Source organism: Mustela nivalis (assembly GCF_964662115.1).
Source record: "Mustela nivalis genome assembly, chromosome: 2".
Lineage (NCBI taxonomy): Eukaryota > Metazoa > Chordata > Mammalia > Carnivora > Mustelidae > Mustela > Mustela nivalis.
In genome coordinates, this window is record NC_139021.1 from 161,472,300 (window position 1) to 161,493,545 (window position 21,246).

The window sequence follows — 21,246 nt, forward strand, 5'->3', positions numbered from 1 at the left end:
GGGCTCTTTCCACTTTGGGGCTACTTTGAATAATGCTTCTGTGAATATGCATATACAGGGTTTTTGTGTGGACTTAAGTTTTCCTTTCTCCTGGGTGTATACCTAACAGTGGAATTGCTGGGTTATACAGTAACTTTGGAACAGCCAGACTGTTTTCTAAGACTGGTATGATATTTCATTTTAATTAATTTAAATTAAATAGCTACAGGTGGCTACTGGCTACTTAATAGTGCAGATCTAAGAGCTCTCCAGTGTGGGAATAGTGGGATATAGTCCAACACAGTGGTGAGGTCTTGGGCTCTGGGGGCAGACCACCTGAGATCCAAAGCTGGCTTCTACTTACTATCCCAGAGCAAGTTGTTAACCTCTTTCTGCCTCAGTGTCCTCATCTCCAAAATGGGATCACTACTCACCTACCTTATAGATTTGCTCTGAGGTGAAAAGACGTCCTCTATGTAAAGCTCTTGGAATATATTTAATGGTGAGAAGTATAATAATGATTATCTCTACTGTTATTATTTGTGGTCCTCAGTGTGCATTTGGTTATTGGTAAGTTATTATCAGCTCTCAGATTAAGTTCAGAAGCTGAGATTTGGGGAGTTTGAAAGTGACTCCCTTGCTTCTGTCCTATATCTGAGTTTAATTTTTGTCCTTGGAGGAAACGGTGAACCGATGTTTAGAGTTGTTCTCGATTGGGGATAATTCTGCCCCTTTCAGAGGACATTTATCAGTGTCTGGAAACATTTTTGCTGGTCACTGCCTGGGGCCAGGGATGCTGCTAAACCTCCGATAACAAAGGATGGCCTCCCACAACCAAAGACCGTCTGGTCCCAAATGTCAGTGGTGCCGAGGTGGACAGACGCTGGTTCTGCTCTTCCCATATCCGCTCACGCAAATTATCACGGTGTTTGAGGTCAGCCTTCCTATATGAAGAGCATTGTGAAGGGTATGAAATAACCTCTCTGACAACAGATTGTAGGTGGGACAGTTGAAAGCTTTAATATCCTGAATCTTGAAGACTCTCAGATTTGTCAACATGTTGCCAGTCAGTCAGTCTGGCTTTGTCAGCCAACATCAAACATTTTGGAAATAAAAAAACTTTTTTCTTTCTTCTAGTTTGTGGTTCAATAAGCAGGTGAGCCTCCCTTATTCACCCTGTCTTGAACTTTCTTCCCTCTTGCTTTGGTTCACCCTTGTGGTTTCATTTTAAGAACATGTTTGTTTTCAGCCCACTGAAAGCCTGATGGCCAATTACTTTCTTTTCTCCGTGTCTCCCATGGCCCCATAACTGATCTGAACAGTCACATTCTTAGAACATTTCCCTTTCCCCATTTCAAGTCTTGGTTCTACTCTCATTTTTGGCCCCATGAACGTTGATTTGTTGTCACACACTCAGCCTACAGAGACTGTGAGGTGTTCTCAGCGTCGCCATGGGTGACTGTCCCAGACCTCAGTGGCTGTGTGACCTCAGGAGAAGTCTCCTCTTTCAAGACCCCAGGAAGCAGCACATCTGTGGGTTTGGGGCATTAGTGGGCAACTCTTTTAAGCATACTGTGGGTATCTCGGATGACTTGGGATTAACAATTCCAGTGCTTTTGAATGCCTGGCCATCCATTCACCTGAGAGCATCTCTTGCTTTCCTGTTGGACCTTGAGGGACCATCAAGGATCCAGGTGGTGCAGTGATGTGGGTTCATTCTTTGCCTTATAACCCCAATTGTGGGCACCCCTGGGGCCACTGATCCCACCATAACCACACAGACAGTAAGAGCAGCCACTGAGTAACAGGGAGCAGTGACAGTGGGTCTTTGCAAGATCTGTCTCCTTGGTGGCATACAACAGACAGGGAGAGGTCTGGCTTATGGGCACCTCCCTTTTGGACCATCCTTTGTATTTCCACTAGGTGGAGCAAAGTCTGGTCAAAAAACTGCATGTAATGTGGAAACCACAAACAAAGAAATATCAATAAATCCAGAGCATTGCAACCTGGGAGGTAAGGAAAGGGGAAGCAGATCTCATCCGTTTGAATTCTGTGGCTTGTTGATAGAATTCTGGGCTTTCCCAGTGTGGGAATTAAAGTAGGTCATGGTCTCAGACTTGAAGATCACCAGTCTTGCATGGACTGGATTTTTGGGAGACTCTCGCTTACTCAGCTACAGTCCCATAGCTTGGATTTGTTTACTTTTGGCTTTCTTCTTTCCATACTTTCTTCCGTGGGAAAATAGATGAGCGATGGGTCATCCGTTCCTGGTGCCGTCATTGCCCTCAAAGTGCCTCGGCTTGGCTTTGATTCATAATCTTAGGTGATTGAAAGAATTTAATTTAAACTTGTTTTGGAAGAGGTAAAAGTGAACGTGAGATGTTGCAAGGATATTTGTGGCTTGGAAGGGTGGATCCTAGAGTAGAGCTAGAAAAACGTGTCCTGATTTTTAAGTAATAAGCAAGACGGATCTTACGTTGTAACAGTGTTTCTACACATCCTTGCAGATCAGAGACATGCGTTCATGGAGAAAATATTCACGTTTTTCCAAATCCTACATGGTGTTTTTTTGTTCGCCATTTCCAAAACACTCTTCCTCATCTGAAATTCCGCCTGGTGGTTCACTCCAGCTATATTAAAATCCGACCAAACACAGAAACAACAGAAAAAACACAACTTAGTTGATTGATCAGATCTAAGTTATTTTTCCCTCTTTGTGGTTTATTTGGGAGAGAGGGTTAATATTTGGCTTTTGACACCAAGATAGTGGAGCCTTGTAGCTGTTTGGGAGTTGAGTGTAGAGTTGAATTGTGTGAGAAGTTCATCCCGTGTACTTCTTTTTTTTACTTGGGTCCTTTGTTTTTATTTTTTTTTAATTTTTTATTTTTTTTAAGATTTTATTTATTTGTTTGACAGAGAGATCACAAGTAGGCAGAGAGGCAGGCAGAGAGAGAGAGAGAGGAGGAAGCAGGCTCCCTGCCGAGCAGAGAGCCCGATGCGGGACTCGATCCCAGGACCCTGAGATCATGACCTGAGCCGAAGGCAGCGGCTTAACCCACTGAGCCACCCAGGCGCCCCGGGTCCTTTGTTTTTAAATATGCAAATCTCTTTGCTGTGCCTGCAGGAGTTGGGGGAAAGCAGAAAACCTGTACTGATCTGATTTGGCACGAGATCCACTTCAGTTTTCTTTCCTTTTTCCTTCCATACACCTGATGGCTGCTTTTCTTGGAGCTTTAAGGTGCCTTTTACCTTTACCCGTTAGTTTTTAGTTACACAAAAATAACACATGCTTATAACAGTGATATATAATACAGACAGAAATGCTTAGAGTAAAAAGTGAAAGTTTGTGGTTTGGTGTTTGTTTTTGGTGGGTTTTCTGCTTATGCTGAATATTTATAGATATAGTAATTGTACATATGTATATATATACATATATATGTAAATCCTATATATAAACATAAAATTGTGGGTATGGATACAGTTCTTTCTTTCATTTTCATTTGTTTTTAAAACAAAAATAGGATAATATATATGTAGGACTTTACAACATGCATTTGTTTCATCCTTCATAGACTTCTTTCTGTATCACGTATATACCTTGAATTTTAAAAGAATGCCTGCATGTTGGGGTGCCTGGATGGCTCAGTCAGCTGAACATCAGACTCTTGATCTTGGCTGAGGTCTTGATCTCAGGGTTGTGAATTCGAGCCCTGCATTTGGGCTCCACCCTGGGCATGGAGCCTACTTATTTAAAGAGGGGCGCCTGAGTGGCTCCGTGGGTTAAGCCTCTGCGTTCGGCTCAGCTTATGATCTCAGGGTCCTGGGATCAAGTCCTGCGTCGGGCTCTCTGCTTGGCGGGGAGCCTGCTTCCCCCTTTCTCTCTGCCTGCCTCTCTGCCTACTTGTGATCTCCCTCTCTCTGTCAAATTAAAAAAAAAAAATCTTTAAAGAAAGAAAGAGAGAGAGAGGGGAGGAAAGAGGAGGAAGGGAGGAAGGAAAGAAAGAAAAGAAAAGAAAGGGTAACACTAATCAAAACCCAAAAAAAGCTTGGAAATGAGATTATTAATCAGTAAGAGAATCATAAGGAGAGTTGACAAAGTTTAGGAAAGCCTGAAGAAGAGGAAACAAAAGGAAAGGAATGACATTCAGAAGTGAGTATAGGGGCGCCTGGGTGGCTCAGTCGTTAAGCGTCTGCCTTCTGCTCAGGTCATGATCCCAGGGTCCTGGGATCAAGCCCCACATCGGGCGCCCTGCTCAGCGGGAAGCCTGCTTCTCCCGCTCCCACTCTCTTTGCTTCTGTTCCTCTCTCATTGTGTCTCTCTCTTTCAAATAGATAAATAAAATCTTAAAAAAAGAGAGAGAGAGAGAGAGAAAAGAAGTGAGTATAGAGTTACAAGAACAAACAAAATCCAAACCAAAGCAAAAAAACAAAAACAACAACCAAAAGCCCCACCTGTGTGTTATTGCTTGAGACCGTGATTTATTTAACCACTGCTTTGTAGGTGAACGTCTGTTATAGCAAAGTTTTTACCAGTTCACGCTGTTTTATAGTGAACATTATTCTGTGTATTTCTTTCTGCAGTTGTGCTAGATTCCTAGAAGTGGAACCAGGGATTGTGGGGTTGTGGGTGTGTACATTTGACATTTGGCGTGGATGGTGCTAAATTGCTCTCCCAAAGCGGTTGTGTCAGCAGACATCCCCATCAGTAGGGTTTTTGAGGGGCTCAGCCCCCCTACCCCCAGTGCGTAAGCAACATTTCTTCATCTATGCCGTTGGTTTATTCTTGAAGATGTGCCTTCTTTTTTATTTTTATTCTTTAAGATTTTATTTATTTATTTGACAGAGAGATCGCAAGTAGGCAGAGAGGCAGGCAGATAGAGAGAGGGAAGCAGGTTCCCTGACGAACAGAGAGCCCGATGTGGGACATGATCCCAGGACCCTGGGATCATGACCTGAGCCGAAGGCAGAGGCTTTAACCCACTGAGCCACCCAGGGGCCCCGAAGATATGCCTTCTGACTCTACCCAGGCACATAGGGGAACATTTCTGTTTTCTTTCTTGAAAGCCAGGTAGGTCTCTGACTTGCTTAGCTTTTGGTCTCCTCCCTGTCTTTGTGAACCCGGTGTTCCCCTTGGTGGGGAGCAGGATTCACGCACAGTGTGCTTGGAGTGGGGAAGCCTGGCTGTGCCTGCTCAGGTGCTGAGGGAGATGGTTTGTAGGCTCCTGGGAGATGTCAGGCAGATGGCGTGTAGCTGTTAGCCAGCTGCTGGGTGGCACACAGGTGTAACCAGCCACCGTTCCATGGTGGTCATCCCAGAAGAAGGAGTCCTTGGAAGTGTGTCATCACTGAGAGTGCAGACTCTGGAGCCAGACTGTCTCCAGATAGCCTTAGGCTAGTTAATTGACTCAGTTTCCTCATCTGTAAAATGGGATAGTAGCTCCCAGCTTATAGGGTTATTGTGTGGTTTAATTGAGTTATTGTAAGGATTAATTGAGTTAGTACTCACAAAGCACTTAGAGCAGTGTCCGCCACATAGTAATTACTTGGTTAATGTTAGCCTGTGTAATTATCTGGGTTTTTTTTTTTTTTTTTTAAAGCTTTGGGGAAGCCTTGAGGCTTCCTTATTGCTTGACTGATCCAAGGTCTGTTTCCAGTGGAAGAATTTAAGGTGAATTTTAGTGAGCTCCTAGTCCAGAAGGCATGTGACTGACTTTCCGTATTACCAGCCTTGGCAGTCTGATGGGGGTGTTTTTCCAGCTATTGTTTTCTAATAATAAAGTATGAAATTGTTTATTTTCAGAGCAGGTAATTTAGAATGTATACAGTTACCCTGATCTGTACATCACCGTACCCTCTTGAGTGAGGAAGAGAGGGGTTATCATCAGCAAAGTAGTTGTGTCTTGTCTTGGGTGTGGGAGTTGCGGCTGGACGTCCATTCTGACTGCAGTGCTAGACCACAGGCAGGTCTGTCCACTCTCAGCACATAGCGTTCTGTACCGAGGTGTACTGTACTTTCTGTTCTGAGGGGAGGTTGGTTTCTGAGGCTTTTTAAAAAAAATAATGATAGCTTTATTGAGATGAAGTTCACACACCATAAAATTCACCCTTGTTAGAGCATACGATTCTCCGGTTTTTAGCATGTTCACAAGATTGGGCCACTGTCACCCCTATCTATTCCAGAACATTTTTGTCACCCCAGAAAACAACCCTATATCAATTAGAAGTTCCCTTCCTGAGCCCCCTGAACCCTATTGCCTGTCAACCACTCATCTACTTTCTGCTACTCTGAATTTTCCTGTTCTGAACACTTCATGTAAATAGAATCATAACACTGTGGTGTTTTGTGATTGGCTTCTTTCACTTAGCAGGATGTTTTCAGCAGGCGTCAGCACTTTTCCCTTTCCGTTCATATTCTTTTGTATTGGGTAGAATGCATTTTATTCGATGGGTCAGCTCATAGACATTTCGGCTGTTACTGCTTTGGGACGATTAGGAATAATGCTCTGAACGTCGGTAGACGAGTGTTTGTGTGGACATGTGTGTTTATTTTTCTTAGGCTGTGCCTCAAAGTAGAATTAATGTTCCTGTGCTAACTCTCTGTCTGCTTTTTTTCAGGAATTGCCAGACTGTTTTCCCAAGTGGTTGTACCATGTCATGTCCCCCACTGGCAATTATGAGGGGTCCAATTTTTCCTACATCCTCTCCAACACCTGTTGTTATCTGTCTTTTTTATCGTGACCATCCTAATGGGTGTGAAGTAGGATCTCATTGTAGTTTAGATTTGCATTTCCCTAATGACTACTGATGTTGAACATCTCATGCTCTTAGTGGCCATTCATGTATCTTCTTTAGAGAAATGTCTGTTCCAATTCTTTGCCCATTTTAAAGTCCTTTGTCTGACTAAAGGGACAGAAGTGTTCTCATGGAGTCCCAGTGAGGGACTGCTCAGAGGATTTTCCCCTTTCAACTAGACTTTACTGGGGCTCTGGCCTTCTCCCTTGTACCCATCTCTCCTCATGACCCTGGAGCCCCAGTTGCTTAACTGCTCTGTATTGGCCGGTTCCTTCTATCAGCATCGCCCAGAGATGGCTTTGACGCAGCCATTTCTGTGATAAGAGGCCCATGGGGTCAAAGAAAGCTGCAGTCTCTCTCCAGGACGCACGATGCATGTGCTTTCCAGGAAAACCTCTGAGGAGTCTCACGTTAAGAAGCCTTTATGAGTCCTTTATCAGATAAATGATTATCAAATATTTTTCCCTATCGGTGGTTTTTGTTTTGTTTTGTCTCTCACTTTCTCGATGGTGCCATTTGAAGCACAATTGTTTTTCATTTGGGGGAATGTCCCGTTTTTCTGCTTTTTCCTTCTGTCACTTGAGCTTTGGTGTTCCTTAGTTCCTTCAAGGGCTCTGTACAGCTTAGTATTACTTTGGGTCAAGAGCAGTTGTTATTAGGAATAGAATCCTTTAAATATCTTTATTCTGGAAAGTTTCAGCATGTATAAAAATAAGGAGAATGGCGTAACGAGCCCCCAGGTCCCCAGCACCCAACTTCAGCAATTTATTGTCATGTTCTTTCTTCGTCTGGCTGTACCTACTTTGGCTTCCATTCATGCCCAGCAACATTACTTTGAAGAAGGCTGCAGACTTCCTATCATTTCAACCATGAATAGTTCTGTTTGAATCTCTAAAAGATAAAAGGATTTTGTTCCTCAGCATCACCACCATACCGTACCACACCCTAAAAAAAGGGACAGTAATTGCTTCATGTTATAGGATCTTGTCTGTGAAAGTTAAGTTAGATCCAAAGGTAGAAATACCATTAGCAAAATGCGGCTACGCTATGACATTTCTTCAGCTTTCATAAGTAATTAACCCTAAGTGTGTTACTACTTTAAAAAAGTAGTACTTTACTACTTAAAAAAAAGTCACTCCCCAAGAACACCTCTCAGTCCTGTGAAGGCCAGAGGCACCCTTCCAACTACAGCTTTCTCTTTCACTTGACTACGTCTGGTGGTGGAGTTTCAATCCCGGCACCCCCCAACTTTCTTTGTCATCTTGGCTACCCTGTTGGATATCCCTTTCCAACCACTCCCCAGTGTATAAGGTGAAAGATTAACTTGGGACTTTTGCCCTCAGTTTCTAGCACAGGGAGAATTTGGGGGAAAATCCTACTCTTATCTGAGATTGCACAAATGTTCAGAGAAAAGTGTGAAAATGAGAAGCATATTTTGTCCTCTTTCACCTCTCCAGGGGTGTCGGCTGCATGTCCCCATCCTGTGCCTGGCTGACTATGCTTACCCTCAAGGTACAGTAGGGGGCAGGGGGGTGGTGGTCACAGCGGATGAACAAAGCTGCTGAGGGAGAAATGGAACCTAGCATTTGGAGGCTGACAGACACCATAGAGATAATGATGCCATGAGCAGATGTTCAGTCAGAAAGAAAGGCTGTGCTGTTTGAAATGTAGGAGATTTGGGGTTGAACAGGCTTCTTAACTGTGAGACGACTCAGAGGCTTCCCTGGAAAGCACCCGCGTCGTGAGTCTCCCAGAGAGATGGCAGTCTTTTTTGACCACATGGGCCTCATACCACAGAAATGGCTGCCTCAGAGCTGTCTCTGGGCAATGCTGATAGAAGGAACCAGCCAACTCAGAGAAGTTCAGCAGTTGGTGTGCGGTCCTGAGGATAGGTTGTAGCACGGGAGAATGTCAGCGCCCCAGGCGCGCGTAATGTGTGTCACTCACTGGGGTTCCATGGGAAGATCTCTGTCCCTTCAGTCAGAAATCCTAAATCTGGTCCTAGGCCGCTGTACATTTTTGGACGTTCGCTCTATTGTCTGGCAAGTGGGGATAGGAAAACTTCTAGTCCTGTCACCAGCTGATACAAGGAGCAACTAACACGGATGTGAAAGGAGTTTATAAACCTTGAGTTCTGCAAGGATGATGATTTATTGTCTCGCTGCTTAGCTCTACCTTTCTGCAGTACTGAGCACACCTTGCCCAGAATGTGGATCTTGAATAAAATGGAAGGCTTTGGAACAGTGGATATAAGTGCAAAGATACGAGTACCTGGTAATTTTTTTCAGGGAGGGCCAATGGCTTGCATGGACTTCCCTTCTTGCCATGACGTGGTAGGAGGTGCTTTCTTAAAGGCACTTTTAGCTTTTTTCTCCCTAAGCTTCAGGCCTGTATTGTAGCATATCTCTGCCTACCTCTTCTGCTTTGCTCTAGTGCTTCATGATTTGGGCCCTGGGTTGGGGTTGTTTTGAAGTAGAGTTTACCTACTGCTGTCTTCTGTGTTGCCCCACTCTCTGTGTCCTGGGAGTATGGGGTTCAGGTGTGGCCTGTGGTTGGACATTATATGACAAAGGGAACGGAAGATTCATCTGCTATGAAACCTTCTCCAGTTCCACCACCCTTTGTCATCGTTTTACTTGGGGGTGTGGATGTGTGTGTTCCAGAAGCTTTTCCACCCCTTATAACTTATGGGAGGGATAGATTGTCTTAATGTTTCCTTCTGGTGCTTTTGACCATGAGCTCTTAGATCTGGAGTAAATTGGTTATCAAATAGCCAAAGGAGGGAGGAGGTAATATTTGATTTTATGTAAGATCCAGGAAATGAGGGAAGATATGGTGCCAGGAGCTGCGTTTCCAGCTAGACCTTATTAAGTTTCACAATCCTTTATGTGAAAAAAGAAAAAAAGGCAGCTTCTAGGTGGTGCTTAATGGAGTGAGTTAGTTGGTGTCCGGCAACAGAACCAGGAGCAGCTTCATCCTAGTCCCCATAATCAAAAAACTAATGGGGTTAGATCACATCCCAGTTCTACCTTGAGTATGGGAATTTTGCTTCTGAGATGGCTTAAATGCTTTAAATTCCTTGGCAGAGAAATTACAGGTGTACAGATAATGGGGTCACACATAGGGTTTCCCAGTAATATCCATGTGCTCTCCCTATCTCTTAGCTGTTTATCGGGTTTCTGTGGCCATGAAAATGTCACCCTTACTACTGTCTGGGGATTCAGCTGTATTAGCTTCCCTTTTACAGCCATATATCTCTTTACCTTTTTTTTTGTTTTTTTTTTTAAGTTTTTTTATTTTTTAAAATTTTAAAAAAATTTTTGACAGAGAGAGAGAGAGCAGGAGAGGGAGAAGCAGGCTTCCTGTCGAGGAGGGAGCCCGATGTGGGGCTCAATCCCAGGACCCCGGGATCATGACCTGAGCTGAAGGCAGACGCTTAACTGACTGAGCCACCCAGTCTCTTTATCCTTTATCCTTTTTTATCTATCTCTTTATCCTTTTTTGAGGGCCTCCTTTGTGCAAAGCATTGCTTGGTAAGGTGAGGGACACAAGTGAAAGTTAAACATCTTGCCCTTAAGCTGATTCTACTTTCGAAGAGTTAGGCCTGAGAAGAAATCATTTTGCTGAGCTTATGAGCACGTAAATGAGTGGGTGGTTTTTCCTATAGAAGCACACCCGAGATGGTCTCTCTCTAGACAGGGTGCGTAATTGCTCTTAACACCTTGTGGCCCTGGGGCGCCTGGGTGGCTCAATGGGTTAAAGCCTCTGCCTTCAGCTCAGATCATGATCCCAGGGTCCTGGGATCGAGCCCCGCACTGGGCTCTCTGCTCGGCAGGAAGCCTGCTTCCTCCTCTCTCTCTGTCTGCCTCTCTGCCTACTTGTGATCTCTGTCAAATAAATAAATAAAATCTTTAAAACAAAACAAAACAAACAAAAACCTTGTGGCCAGAGGGCCTTGTTAACCCTTACCACAGGCCTGCCACCCCTGTCCCGGAGCTGCCACCTGAAGCGGATCACGTCTCTCCTGGTCTTGCTCGAGTTGAAATAAGAGGGAGAGATGAAATCAGATTCAGTGGAGACCCCGAAGACTAATTTTCCTAACTGAGTTAATGCTCTTGCCTGGTTACATCGCAGTGTGGGTCATGTACTGGGCGTGACCCGTGTCCCCCCTTTTGTTCTTATTCCAAGCTTCAGTTTAGAGAGCAGCTTGGAGGGAGACGTGAAAAGTGTCAGGGGACAGCCCTGAGTCCAGCTTGCTGATTGTCATGTCATTCTTGGCTCCTTGCTGGTTTGGTGAGGGGGGGGGGAGTGGTTTGAACTGTTTTCAGGACAGGAAAAAAAACAAACCTGGCATTTCGGTACAAAAACAGACAAGGCTGCTGTTGTACTTGATAAAGCTAGAGTTGCAGATCAGTGGCAGCCCATTAACTGAGGGACAGCCCACTGTCCACGCTGAGTTTCAGAGACCCCTGCACTCTCTGGAGCAGGCAGTAAATGTCCGTCCCAGAAGGTAATAAATATTTGTGGAGTGAGTGATTGTCAACACAGAAAGATTTTCTTGTTAAGGGGCAGGAAAGCTAGGAACCTCAGCGAGCTGTCCTTAAGCTGGTTTCACCTTCTACTACGTGTGTGTGTGTGTGTGTGTGTGTGTGTGTGTGTGTTTCCTCTTTTTCTCTGACAAGACAGCTGGGTCAGACTCTGCATAAAGGAATTTTCTTGAGTTTTCTTCATCACCTTCTGCTACTTTTATTTCTCTCTGTTTAAAAGACCTTTGAAAGAGGTATCTTTTTTTTTTTTTTTAAGATTTTATTTATTTATATGACAGGCAGAGATCACAAGTAGGCAGAGAGGCAGGGAGAGAGAGAGAAGGAAGCAGGTTCCCTGCTGAGCAGAGAGCCTGATGTGGGGCTCCATCCCAGGACCCTGAGATCATGACCTGAGCCGAAGGCAGAGGATTTAACCACTGAGCCACCCAGGCGCCCTGAAAGAGGTATCTTCCCTCCACCTCCCCACAACCCAGAGTGTAACAGGAGCAATTCCAAGATGTAAAGAAGCAAAAAGAGAGCCTAGGATACTAAGTAATAATACTTAGTTTTACACACACACACACACACACACACACACTTAGTAAGATACTAAGTAATAATCCTTAGATACTAACTAGAAATCCCTGTCCTTGCTATTTGTGGTGCTGCCCAAGTCATCAGAAAGAACAAACATGCTGGTCAGAGGTACTCAGTGTGTGGGACTCCTGCCTCCTCCCTCTAACTCGTCTGTGCCCTGTCTCGTGTCTTTCTCAGATGCCCCACATGTCTTTGTCTCCAGGCTTTGGGCTTTGCTTGGCTCTGCCTACCATGCTTATCTTCCTATCCCTAGCATCATGTTATTTTAGTACCTGTCTTCTGATGCAGCTTTCTTTGGCCATTCTGTCCCTGACCCGGCTCCCTTCTTTGAGCTCTTAATTGCAGTTACTGTCTCCACACCTCCCCCGACATTTATTATAGAGTGGCTGTGTTCGTTTCTGTACCTGCTGTCTTTTCTTCCTAACTGGGCAATTGAATCAATAAATCCTCCAGGGCAAGCCTTGTTCATCCAGTAGTGATTGAACTCCTCCTCCTCATGCTACAGCCTGGGTGGCTGGATGGGACCGAGACTTTCTGGGTCACAGATGAAGGGGAAGTGACAATTACAATATCGAAGTACCATCTCCATGCATGTCTGAACCATTTTAGAGTCCCACAGGCCTGCTTGAAAGTGCTGGGACTGAGATGTCAGCATATGTTAGTGTACTCCCTCATGGAAATATATTGTTTGATGTTTAGCAAGTGATTACATACTACAGTTAAGGGCTGTTTGCCCAGCCGTCTTTCCTGGAAGATTCAATAGTAGGAAAGTAGTCTTAGTTTTTTGGGGTTTTGTTTTTAGGTGCTCTCTACACACGGTGTGGGCCTCAGACTCAGAACCCCGAGATCCAGAGTCGTGTGCTTTACCGACTGAGCCAGCCAGGCACCCTATATCCATAGACATCGTGCCAGGCACCCCTGCAAGCCCTGTGTGACTTGTAGAACTCCTTGTCCTATTCAGAAACCAGGAAAGGTGTGTTTTCTTGTCCCAGCAGGCTTGCTACACGTCTGCCTTTGTCCAGCCCCAGGACACAGATAAGCTAGTATTCTTGGTTTCTGGCAGCTAAGCAGTCCTTAGCATTTCTACTTAGCAAAGTTCTGCGGATCTTTGTTTTGGGTTTGGAATCCTTCCCATGGCATTCCCCAAAATAATTACTCTAGGGTCGTTTTATTGATGCCCGGCATCACATTCCTACCATGAGGATGCCTCGGTTTGACTTCTGTGGCAATTCACTTTGGTTTGGGGTTTGAAGTTCATCTGTACTTCTGGGTTTTTGTTGCTGCTGTTGTTTTTTGTTTGTTTGTTTGTTTGGTTGGTTTGTTTTGGGGTTTTTTGGTGGTGTTTTTGAGTCCAAACTGGAAGGCATTTAAATGTGCCTGTGGCCAACCTGAGAAAGATCAAAGATCTCTCGTCTTAGACGTTCTGTGTCTGCCCAGCAGCCTCTGCTCCAAAGCTCCTGTTTAGTAAAAACGGCCTTGGGTCTGGAGATTGTCTTTTATCCTAGAAGCCTGGCAGTTGTTGTCCTTTTCTGACAAGATCCTTTCTTTGCATTCCTTGCTTGTGAAATTAGAAACCCCTGGCCCTCAGCCCTAGTCTCCTTCCAGCCTCACCTTGCCGTGACACAGTGTGGGAACAGTTCCCCAATGACCTGAGATCCAATGCAAGGAAGGTCTTCTGTTCCAGCCGGCTCCTTGCGTGGAGACTAGCTGTGTGCTGAGAACAGATGAGAACTTGAGGGCTTTCGCAATCATTTACGTCATAGAACTCGGGCTTTAAAAGTGGGTCAGAATGGGTGTCCTGGGGCCTAAGGGCCTGTCCTCTGTGCTCCAGAATACAACGATCAGAGCCCATATAAGTGGCAGTCTTTTAAAACAGAGTTCTGGGACACTGACCAGGGATGTGCATCTTTGCTCAGTGTTCAGCTTGAACCCTCAGTTCTGGTGTTTGCCTCGTTGATAACTTTTGGTCTAATGCTATGACCCTTGTATTGCTGTCAAAGAAAGAGTCTTTGGAGCTAGAGGCTTTATTCCTATCCTCGTTCTCCCACAGCTAGCTGTGTGACCTGGGGCAAGCTGTCTGTACGTTTCAGTTTCTGCAGCTGAACGGGGTAATGCCTACATCATGAGTTTGTTGTGGTGTTACGTGCAATGTGGGTTAAACGGAGTTCTTAGCACAGTCTGGCTCATTGTCAGTGCTAAAAAAATAACTCTCCCCGCCTCCATCCCTGAATTTAAAGATTATAAATGTATAGGGTGCCTAGAAAGATACTGCCAAAAGATTCTTGTATCAGCTACAGTGTAAGGATACATTCCGTTAGCCAGGAACATATACATTGTTACTGTGTGTCTTCGTAAATAATAAATTATTTGAAATCCAAAGGGTTTCAGCATTACTATCTTTGGGGTTTTTCTAAACTGAGGAAGAAGGGGCTGGGTCAGTGGAAGGGTAGCTTAGACATTGCCTGGGCCAGTAGATAGTTGTTAAACTGCAACATTTTGACAACATCATCCTGCTTAATTCTGGTATAGTGTGACTTCCTTTTTTTTTTTTTTTTTTTTTTTTAATAAGTTGGTGAATTCAGCATCGAATTAAATTCTGCATTGTCAGGCAGATGACTAACATTGTTTGTAGAAGGATTTGACTTACCTTTGTCTATCAAGTATGAGCCTCGGTCACTTACATAAAAGGACCTCTTCCCCCCCCCCCCCCCCCAGATGAGTAGAGTTGCTAATGATCATCTTGCCTTTGAAATCCCAAAGCTGACTACTTTGTCACTGGGTTGTGGTCACATGGCAAAAAGTGAACTTGCCCTCCTAAGGATGCCTACATTTTCTAGTTGAGTCTCTTTTTCCTCCTCACTTCCCCCAACTCTCGGTGTTCAATGAGGGTTAAACCCCAAGGGGTGGGTGGGAGGGTCAAGGAGATTAGTGAGAAAGCAGCCATTATTAGCAATCACTTTGTTGGAGTACAGTGGTACTGTGCTAGGAGTAATGCATTGAGTTTTAATGCCACCTTGTACACAGGATTTTATAATCTTCTAAGATAAAAGTAGACAGCTGCTGATTAGAAACACTGCTTTGAGTTACATCCATAAAAGGATGATGATTCATTAGGGGAAAATCGGGAAGCCTATGATGCAATTTTGATAATTTAGATTGAACTTTTACAAAATTATTTTTGGGTTTCTAGTAATTTCGCTGCAATTCCACTTATTCAGAGATCACTGCTGATGAGTGTTATTCAGAAATGGGGCATGCTTCTGTAGCCCATCGGAGCAAGGGTCCTTGAGCGTTTTGCTCATGGAAGTGTCCCCAGTGCCTAGGACGGTGTCTGGCACACTGTGGGCCTTCAGTAGGTGTGCAGTGAATGAATAAGTACATTTACGCCATGGGACTTTCTGCAGAGAATTGCAGTTGCCACTGTGTCTTACTAGGTTATGTTCAGACCAGAGTGGCCCAGGATGGGCTGTGGATGCCCTTTCCTCCAGTTTGGCCGACAAAAGTCATAGTGCTGCATTTTGTGGTGGTCAGCGATTGCCAGGGGACAGGAAATGAAAGGAGGGTGTTGAAAGCTGTGCCCTGATACCTGGGCCTGCCTGTCTCCTGCCCTCCTATCTGCTGATTCGGCCTGTGTGTGAGAGTGGTAGCAGGGCATAGGATCGACTCTGTGGCCACGTCTTGAGAACACATATTTGCTGAAGAATGGCCCCCCAGCCCCAGAACACCTGGCTACAGCAGAAGCCATTGCCCTCTACATATCACTCCTCTCTCCCCTAGCAGTGAGGCTGTGGTTCAGGTTCATTCTTTTAACTAGCCTCGAGGAAATGGCTCAGCTGGCTTGGCTCATTCATTTCCTTGTCAGGAAAGTCAGTGTGACCTTGACCATCAGTGGGAGACCTGCAGCCAGCACATTGTGTGTCTGGCTGGATTCACTAACGATTGAGAGGTACCGTTGGCAAGTCCCCGTGCTGTAAGTGTTGTGTGCTGCTAATTTATGGTCTGAGGCGGGGGTGAGAGGTACTAATTTGCAAGAGTCATTTCTGATTTCCCTGGGTGGTGGAGGCCTTCGATGAGTATCACTGGAAGAAAACTGTTGTGGAAAACAAAGAGAAAGATGAGACACACTTGCTTTGAGTGATGGGGAATATAATTAATTTGCAGCCTAAGAATTTATTAGCAGGTAACTTTGGATTTATAAAGGCCTCCAAAAGGAGTCATTTGTTCAAGTGCAAATCCAACCATGAACCTTTTGTTCTTTGTTCCTGTTGTCTTTGAGGAAGGATTCAGGGCCAGGGAGAGGGGCGGGGACCTGCTGTTTAGGGGAGGGTGGTCAGAGGAGAGCTGGCCTACCCTAGACACCAGCCCCGGGGCCATTGCTTCTTGGGCAAAGCTTGCTGTTAGCCATCTTCTCCATAAACTGTGCTTGGAGAAGAAAGCATGACAAACCTAGGGTGGTGAACTTTTCAGAAGCGAGAGTCGGTTTAAATATAGATGATCTGCTTTACTGGCAACTTGGAGGCTGCCGTGGGACTTGTTGTACCTTTTGTAAGACAAGCGAGGAAAGATATTGGCACCTGTACATGCACAGTTTGTTTATGAAATATAAACTCTGTAGACGCGAGGGCTCCAGAGGTCAGCGTCCGAGGTAGCACGTCCTACCTTAGCTGGGGGAAAGGTGCCTCCAAGCCCTCCCTGCTGATTGCCTCAATCGCTAAAGAAATTTGGGACCGCCAGGCTTAACTGTTATTTATGGAGTGCTGACTCTGGTGGGAGTGGGTACGGAGAAGTTTCTGTGAAACTGACAAATCACTGGGCTCCATTTCCTTTCCCAGGGAGGAGAGACAATATCTTGGGAGCTCCCGAGGCTAGCCCTTATTCAGAGAACTGTAGCTCTTTTCAAAGCTTGAGGGATTTGACTCCTGTGCTGCCCCCCCCCCGCCCCCCCAGCCAGCTCAGAGCTGAGGGGAGCTGACGTCTCAGGGTCCAGGGCTGCACATCCTCCTCAGTATTCCACAGCAGCTGTCTGGAGTTTTTTCTGCTGTGCCTGAACTGATGTCATTTCCCCCTTGGCAGACAGCTTGGGCTTTGCTGCGTCTGAGATATGTCACGAGAAGGTGGGGGTGGGTCGGAGCCAGGCAGGGGGAGTAGCGAGGACAGCGGGAGGGAGAGCGCCTGCCTGGTCCCAGGACTCTGTTTACTTTCTCTTCTTTGCTCAGGAAGGCGGGTTAACCGGGGCGAGGAACACGCAGGCCCACCTGGGGGAAATGCTCATTCCAAGACCTTAACTTTTCAAAGCCCTTTGTTCCAAACGTTAGTGTGGACGATGCTCTTACAGGATGCCTTTCCTTTTGGGTCTTAGACAGGTAACTGAACGGGTTATCGTGGGTCGGGTCTGGGCAGGGAAGAAGGGTGGGAGCTTGTTTGTTGTACAACTTAACTGCTTGGGGTGGAGGGAACCTTTGAGCAAAATGTCTCGCACGCAGCTAGAGCAGGCCAGCTCCCAGGCAGAAATTTCCAGTCTTCTCTTCTTGTGTGCTAGTTGCTCCTTACTTCCAGGGCCACCGTGTTCTTCTTAACCCGCGACATCCCTGAGGTTTTGGGGCTGTCCATTCTGATTTTTCCATTAGATACCATAAAGCTGTTTCCCTAGCCTCACAGAGGAAACAGCCGAGGGGAGAGACTGGGAAGGAGGAGAAGCAGGGGAGATTCTTGATCCAAACTGCTTTTTCTCTTGCTCCATTTGGATTTGGTTCATTAGCAGAGATTTCTTAACAGTTTTCTGGTTCCAGAGAGATTCTGAGTGGCGGGAGAGGGGGGTCCTCTAGAGGGTAGGGCTCCCCAGAGGCTTTTTCTCCTTGTACGCATGTGGTCAGGGCTGTGGGGTTCAGGGACGTCCCGGATATCTCAGAGGGCTGGGGGGTCAGATTGGCCCCCTTTTGGCATTCCTGACAGACTTTACAGAGCCAACAGACCCCTGTGGCAGAGTCTCGGTTGCTTTACGAACTGCTGTTTGAAGTAGGGGCACTAAATTATAGCCTGTAACCTAGTGTGGAATGAGAAAACAGTAGCAAGAGACCAACTGCTGTCTGCTGAGAACACAGCTGTTGCCAACTATTTGTTCCAGGGCTTCTGAGAGTTGGCCACCCCACCCCCTTTGGTCTGGGAGGCTGGTCTGTATCAGAATGTGTAACTGTAACCAGTGGCTGTAAGAGGGGGTGGGGACAGACAGACAGACACACACACACCCTTGGCTGCCGGTTCCCTGGTGAGGAAAGCCATAGAAGAGATCAAACCAGAAACCTTAGCCAGACGCTGCTAGAGATGGCTAGGCTCATCTCGCTGTTAGAGAAGGGGTGCGGGACCAAATCTCCCTTGGGTTGCCCCCAATTCTTCAAAAGTCAGTGTCTCTGAAAAGCTCCCTCCCTACACACCTCTGGTTCTCTTGTTCATCTGCAGTGTTCCTTTGGTGCTTCTGATAGGCCGAGGGGTGGGGGTCATTTGAGCACCTCCTCTGTTCCCCAAGAAAGGCTGTCCTTTTAACCTGTGGGCAGAGTGAGCCCTGGTGAGGACTTGGAGCAGCGCTGGAGATGTGCTGGGTGAGGCATCCCATGCTTGTATGTCAGATGTCGGGGGAGAGGTGGGGACCATGTGGTCCGGTGGAAGGAGCAGGGCAGGGGAGCCAGCAAGGCCTGTGAACAAATCCTGGCTCCCCCAGGGGCTTGGACAGGCCGCTTAACTGCTCTGAACCTCATCTTTGAAAGGAAAATAATAAAACCTACTGGAAGAGTTACTGAAGGGTTTTCACAAAAGAATGTGCTTAAAATATGAGCACCCTGGCTGGTGGAGAGTAGGCATTTAGTGAAAATGTAACCATTATTTCTCTGTACTCATCCCTAAGGGATGCAAGACTGCCTGCGACCGCAGAGGTACAGGGAAACTAGAAGCCTGAGGACCCGAGGTGGAGGGCGGGGTGGACAGGCCTACCAGAGTGAGCTGACTGGGGGTTGGCAGAACTGTCGCGTACTGTACCAGTATGCTAGTCATCTTGTCTGTTGAGGAGGTGAGAAGAGGAGGGCCCATGTCCAGTCACCCCTCTCAGCTGAGTGGTCTTGGGTTGGTGGTCTTGGGGAGCATCTCAGAGGATGAACAACAGGTGAATCTTTTTTTTTTTAAGCTTTATCTTTTTGAGAGAGAGAGTGCGTGTGCGCACACACAGGGGCACGCGGGGGCGGTGCGTGGAGGGGCAGAGGAAGAATCTTAAGCAGACTCCAGGCTGAGTACAGAGCTGGGCGTGGGGGGCAGGGGGTCTCGGTCTCAGGACCTGGAGATCATGACCTGAGCTGAAACTAGGAATCAGACGGACCCCTTAAGCTCTTGTTTCTGAACAGATCCCTGGTAGAAGGTTGGACTGGAACACCTCTTAAAGCCCCTTTCTAACCTTTGGTGATTGAAACCTTCGCCTATAAAAATTTTGACTGTTTTTGGTTACATAATTTTGTGTATTTCTAGCATTTCTGTGTCTGACAGTGTAACTCCATTCTTTACTGGAGCTATGGGAAAGCTAGCTTTCTAAAGATGACTTAGTGATAATTCTGTTTTTAAAAAAAATGACAAAAATGTCTATGCTATTGGTCTTTATCATGCATAATACGTATGTACTTTCATACATCTTTTTCTCTCTTAATCCACATAACAACCGTGTCTTAAGTGGTAGTGTGATTCTGTTTCTGCAGAAGTGCACGCTGAGGCTTATGGGAGGGAAGCCGTTTGCCTAGAGTTGCTCAGCTAGCTAGGAAAATGGTAATAGAAGTTTTGTTTTTTCTTCTCTCTCTCTCTTTTTTTTTTTTTTTTAAGATTTTATTTATTTCTTTTAGAGAGAAAGAGAGTGCACACAGGAGCAGGGGAGGGATAGGGGCAGAGGCAGAGGACGATCATCTCCAGCACACTCTGAGCTGAGTGTGGAGCCCAATGCGGGGCTCGATCCCCTGACCCTGAGATCATGGCCTGAGCTGAAACCAGGAGTTGGATGCTCAACTGGCTGAGCCAGCCCGGTACACCTTGTTTATTTTTAATGGCCCCTTGTTATCTTTTGATTCTAAAGCCTGGAGTTTCTCTCACCACCTAGACTGCTCTGGCCAGTGCCTGTGTGAGAAGAGCATTGTTTTAGTTGGGGCGTATCTTCCGAAGGTTGTTTTATAGGCGGCCCAGGTTCCAGCTAAGACAGTCTTGTCTCTTTGTGCCCATTTGCATTTACTCTGTGGAAGACTGTCACGCATGCAGCATCTACTGAATAAAGCCACTGCAAGGGGATTGGAACACGTAATGAATATGGACCTTTCACAAAGGATGCAGAGATCAGTAAAGCACAACCTTTAACCTCCTAGGAGCCCCTACTCCAATGCAGTGGTTCTCAAAATGCATAAAAATCACCAAAATGCAAAAAAAAAAAAAATTAGTGAGGCTAATGACAAAGTAGATTTTGTAGGTCTGGCGCCAGAGCCCAGGAATGTGCATTCCTATGAAGTTCTCTGGGTGGTTCTGACGAGCTAGTTTCTGACAATGTGAGAGCGCCCCCTGCACCACTAGGTGTAGTAGCGTGGCAATAGTCGCATGATAACTGCTTGTATCAGGAATGCCCAGGACCTGGGACCGCAGAGGGTGGGAAAGGATCTCAGTCAAGTGCAGGGGGGTGGGGGGGGGCATGTGACGGTGGTGAAGGGAGTGGGGGTAGAGAGTGGTATGCATGAAAGGCTTTCTTGAGAAGGTGATATCTGATCTGGGTCTTGAAGGATGGGTAGGAGTTTACCAGACATATGATCTGGGGAAAGAGCATTCCAGAAAGAACAGGTTGGGAGTGTTGTTTTTGTTTTCTCCTGTTGATGAGAAAGGAAACTGTCATCTATGAGTCTTAGTGCTAGGTATGTCTGAGGCAAGACAGGGACTTTGGCTCACCAACTGCTGGCATCCTTTAGGACACAGAGAAGGAGGAAAACATTAGGAGAGTAGTGTGAATTCAGTGTCTGCAAAGGGCAGTTAAGCTTTAGGCTGTATTTTTTCTTCCATGCAAGGGACAGTTAAGACAGCTAGTGTTGACTGAAGAGCAGTCTTTTTGTGCTTAGAGGAGCTAAACTTCAGAAGAAAGTCACCTGCAGAACTTTCTGGGCATGGTACCGTGGCCCAGGGTTTTGCTATACTCCACAGTTGAGCATCTTATCCTATTATTAACTGGTGAGATGAGAAAGTGAGTTTTCTGGTTAAGAGAGAATCCATCTGTAAACCTGACAGATGGATTACTGACCTTCATAGAATAAGATTTGCAACAGAACACTCTTAGTCTGCTGATTTGAACGAA

At 45.9% G+C, this 21,246-nt stretch overlaps 2 protein-coding genes across 3 annotated transcripts in view; one reads left to right on the forward strand and one right to left on the reverse strand.

Moving 5' to 3' along the window:
* The window catches only part of LOC309860384 (uncharacterized protein C10orf95 homolog), a gene marked incomplete at its 3' end in the record, with an annotated part of 370,467 nt that overhangs the window by 267,410 nt on the left and 81,811 nt on the right, over positions 1–21,246 (reverse strand). The gene's annotated exons all lie outside the window — the stretch shown is intronic.
* WBP1L (WW domain binding protein 1 like) overlaps positions 1–21,246 on the forward strand; it is a 61,886-nt gene that overhangs the window by 5,878 nt on the left and 34,762 nt on the right. Inside the window, exon 1 of one of the 2 annotated variants that reach the window (XM_082722509.1) lies at positions 17,092–17,257. The exons of the other annotated variant lie outside the window; for it this stretch is intronic. Within the exon in view, the coding sequence (XP_082578635.1) occupies positions 17,231–17,257 (27 nt within the window). The 5' untranslated portion in view covers positions 17,092–17,230. Of the gene's footprint in view, positions 1–17,091; positions 17,258–21,246 lie in introns of those variants that run through there. 2 annotated transcript variants of the gene reach the window in all.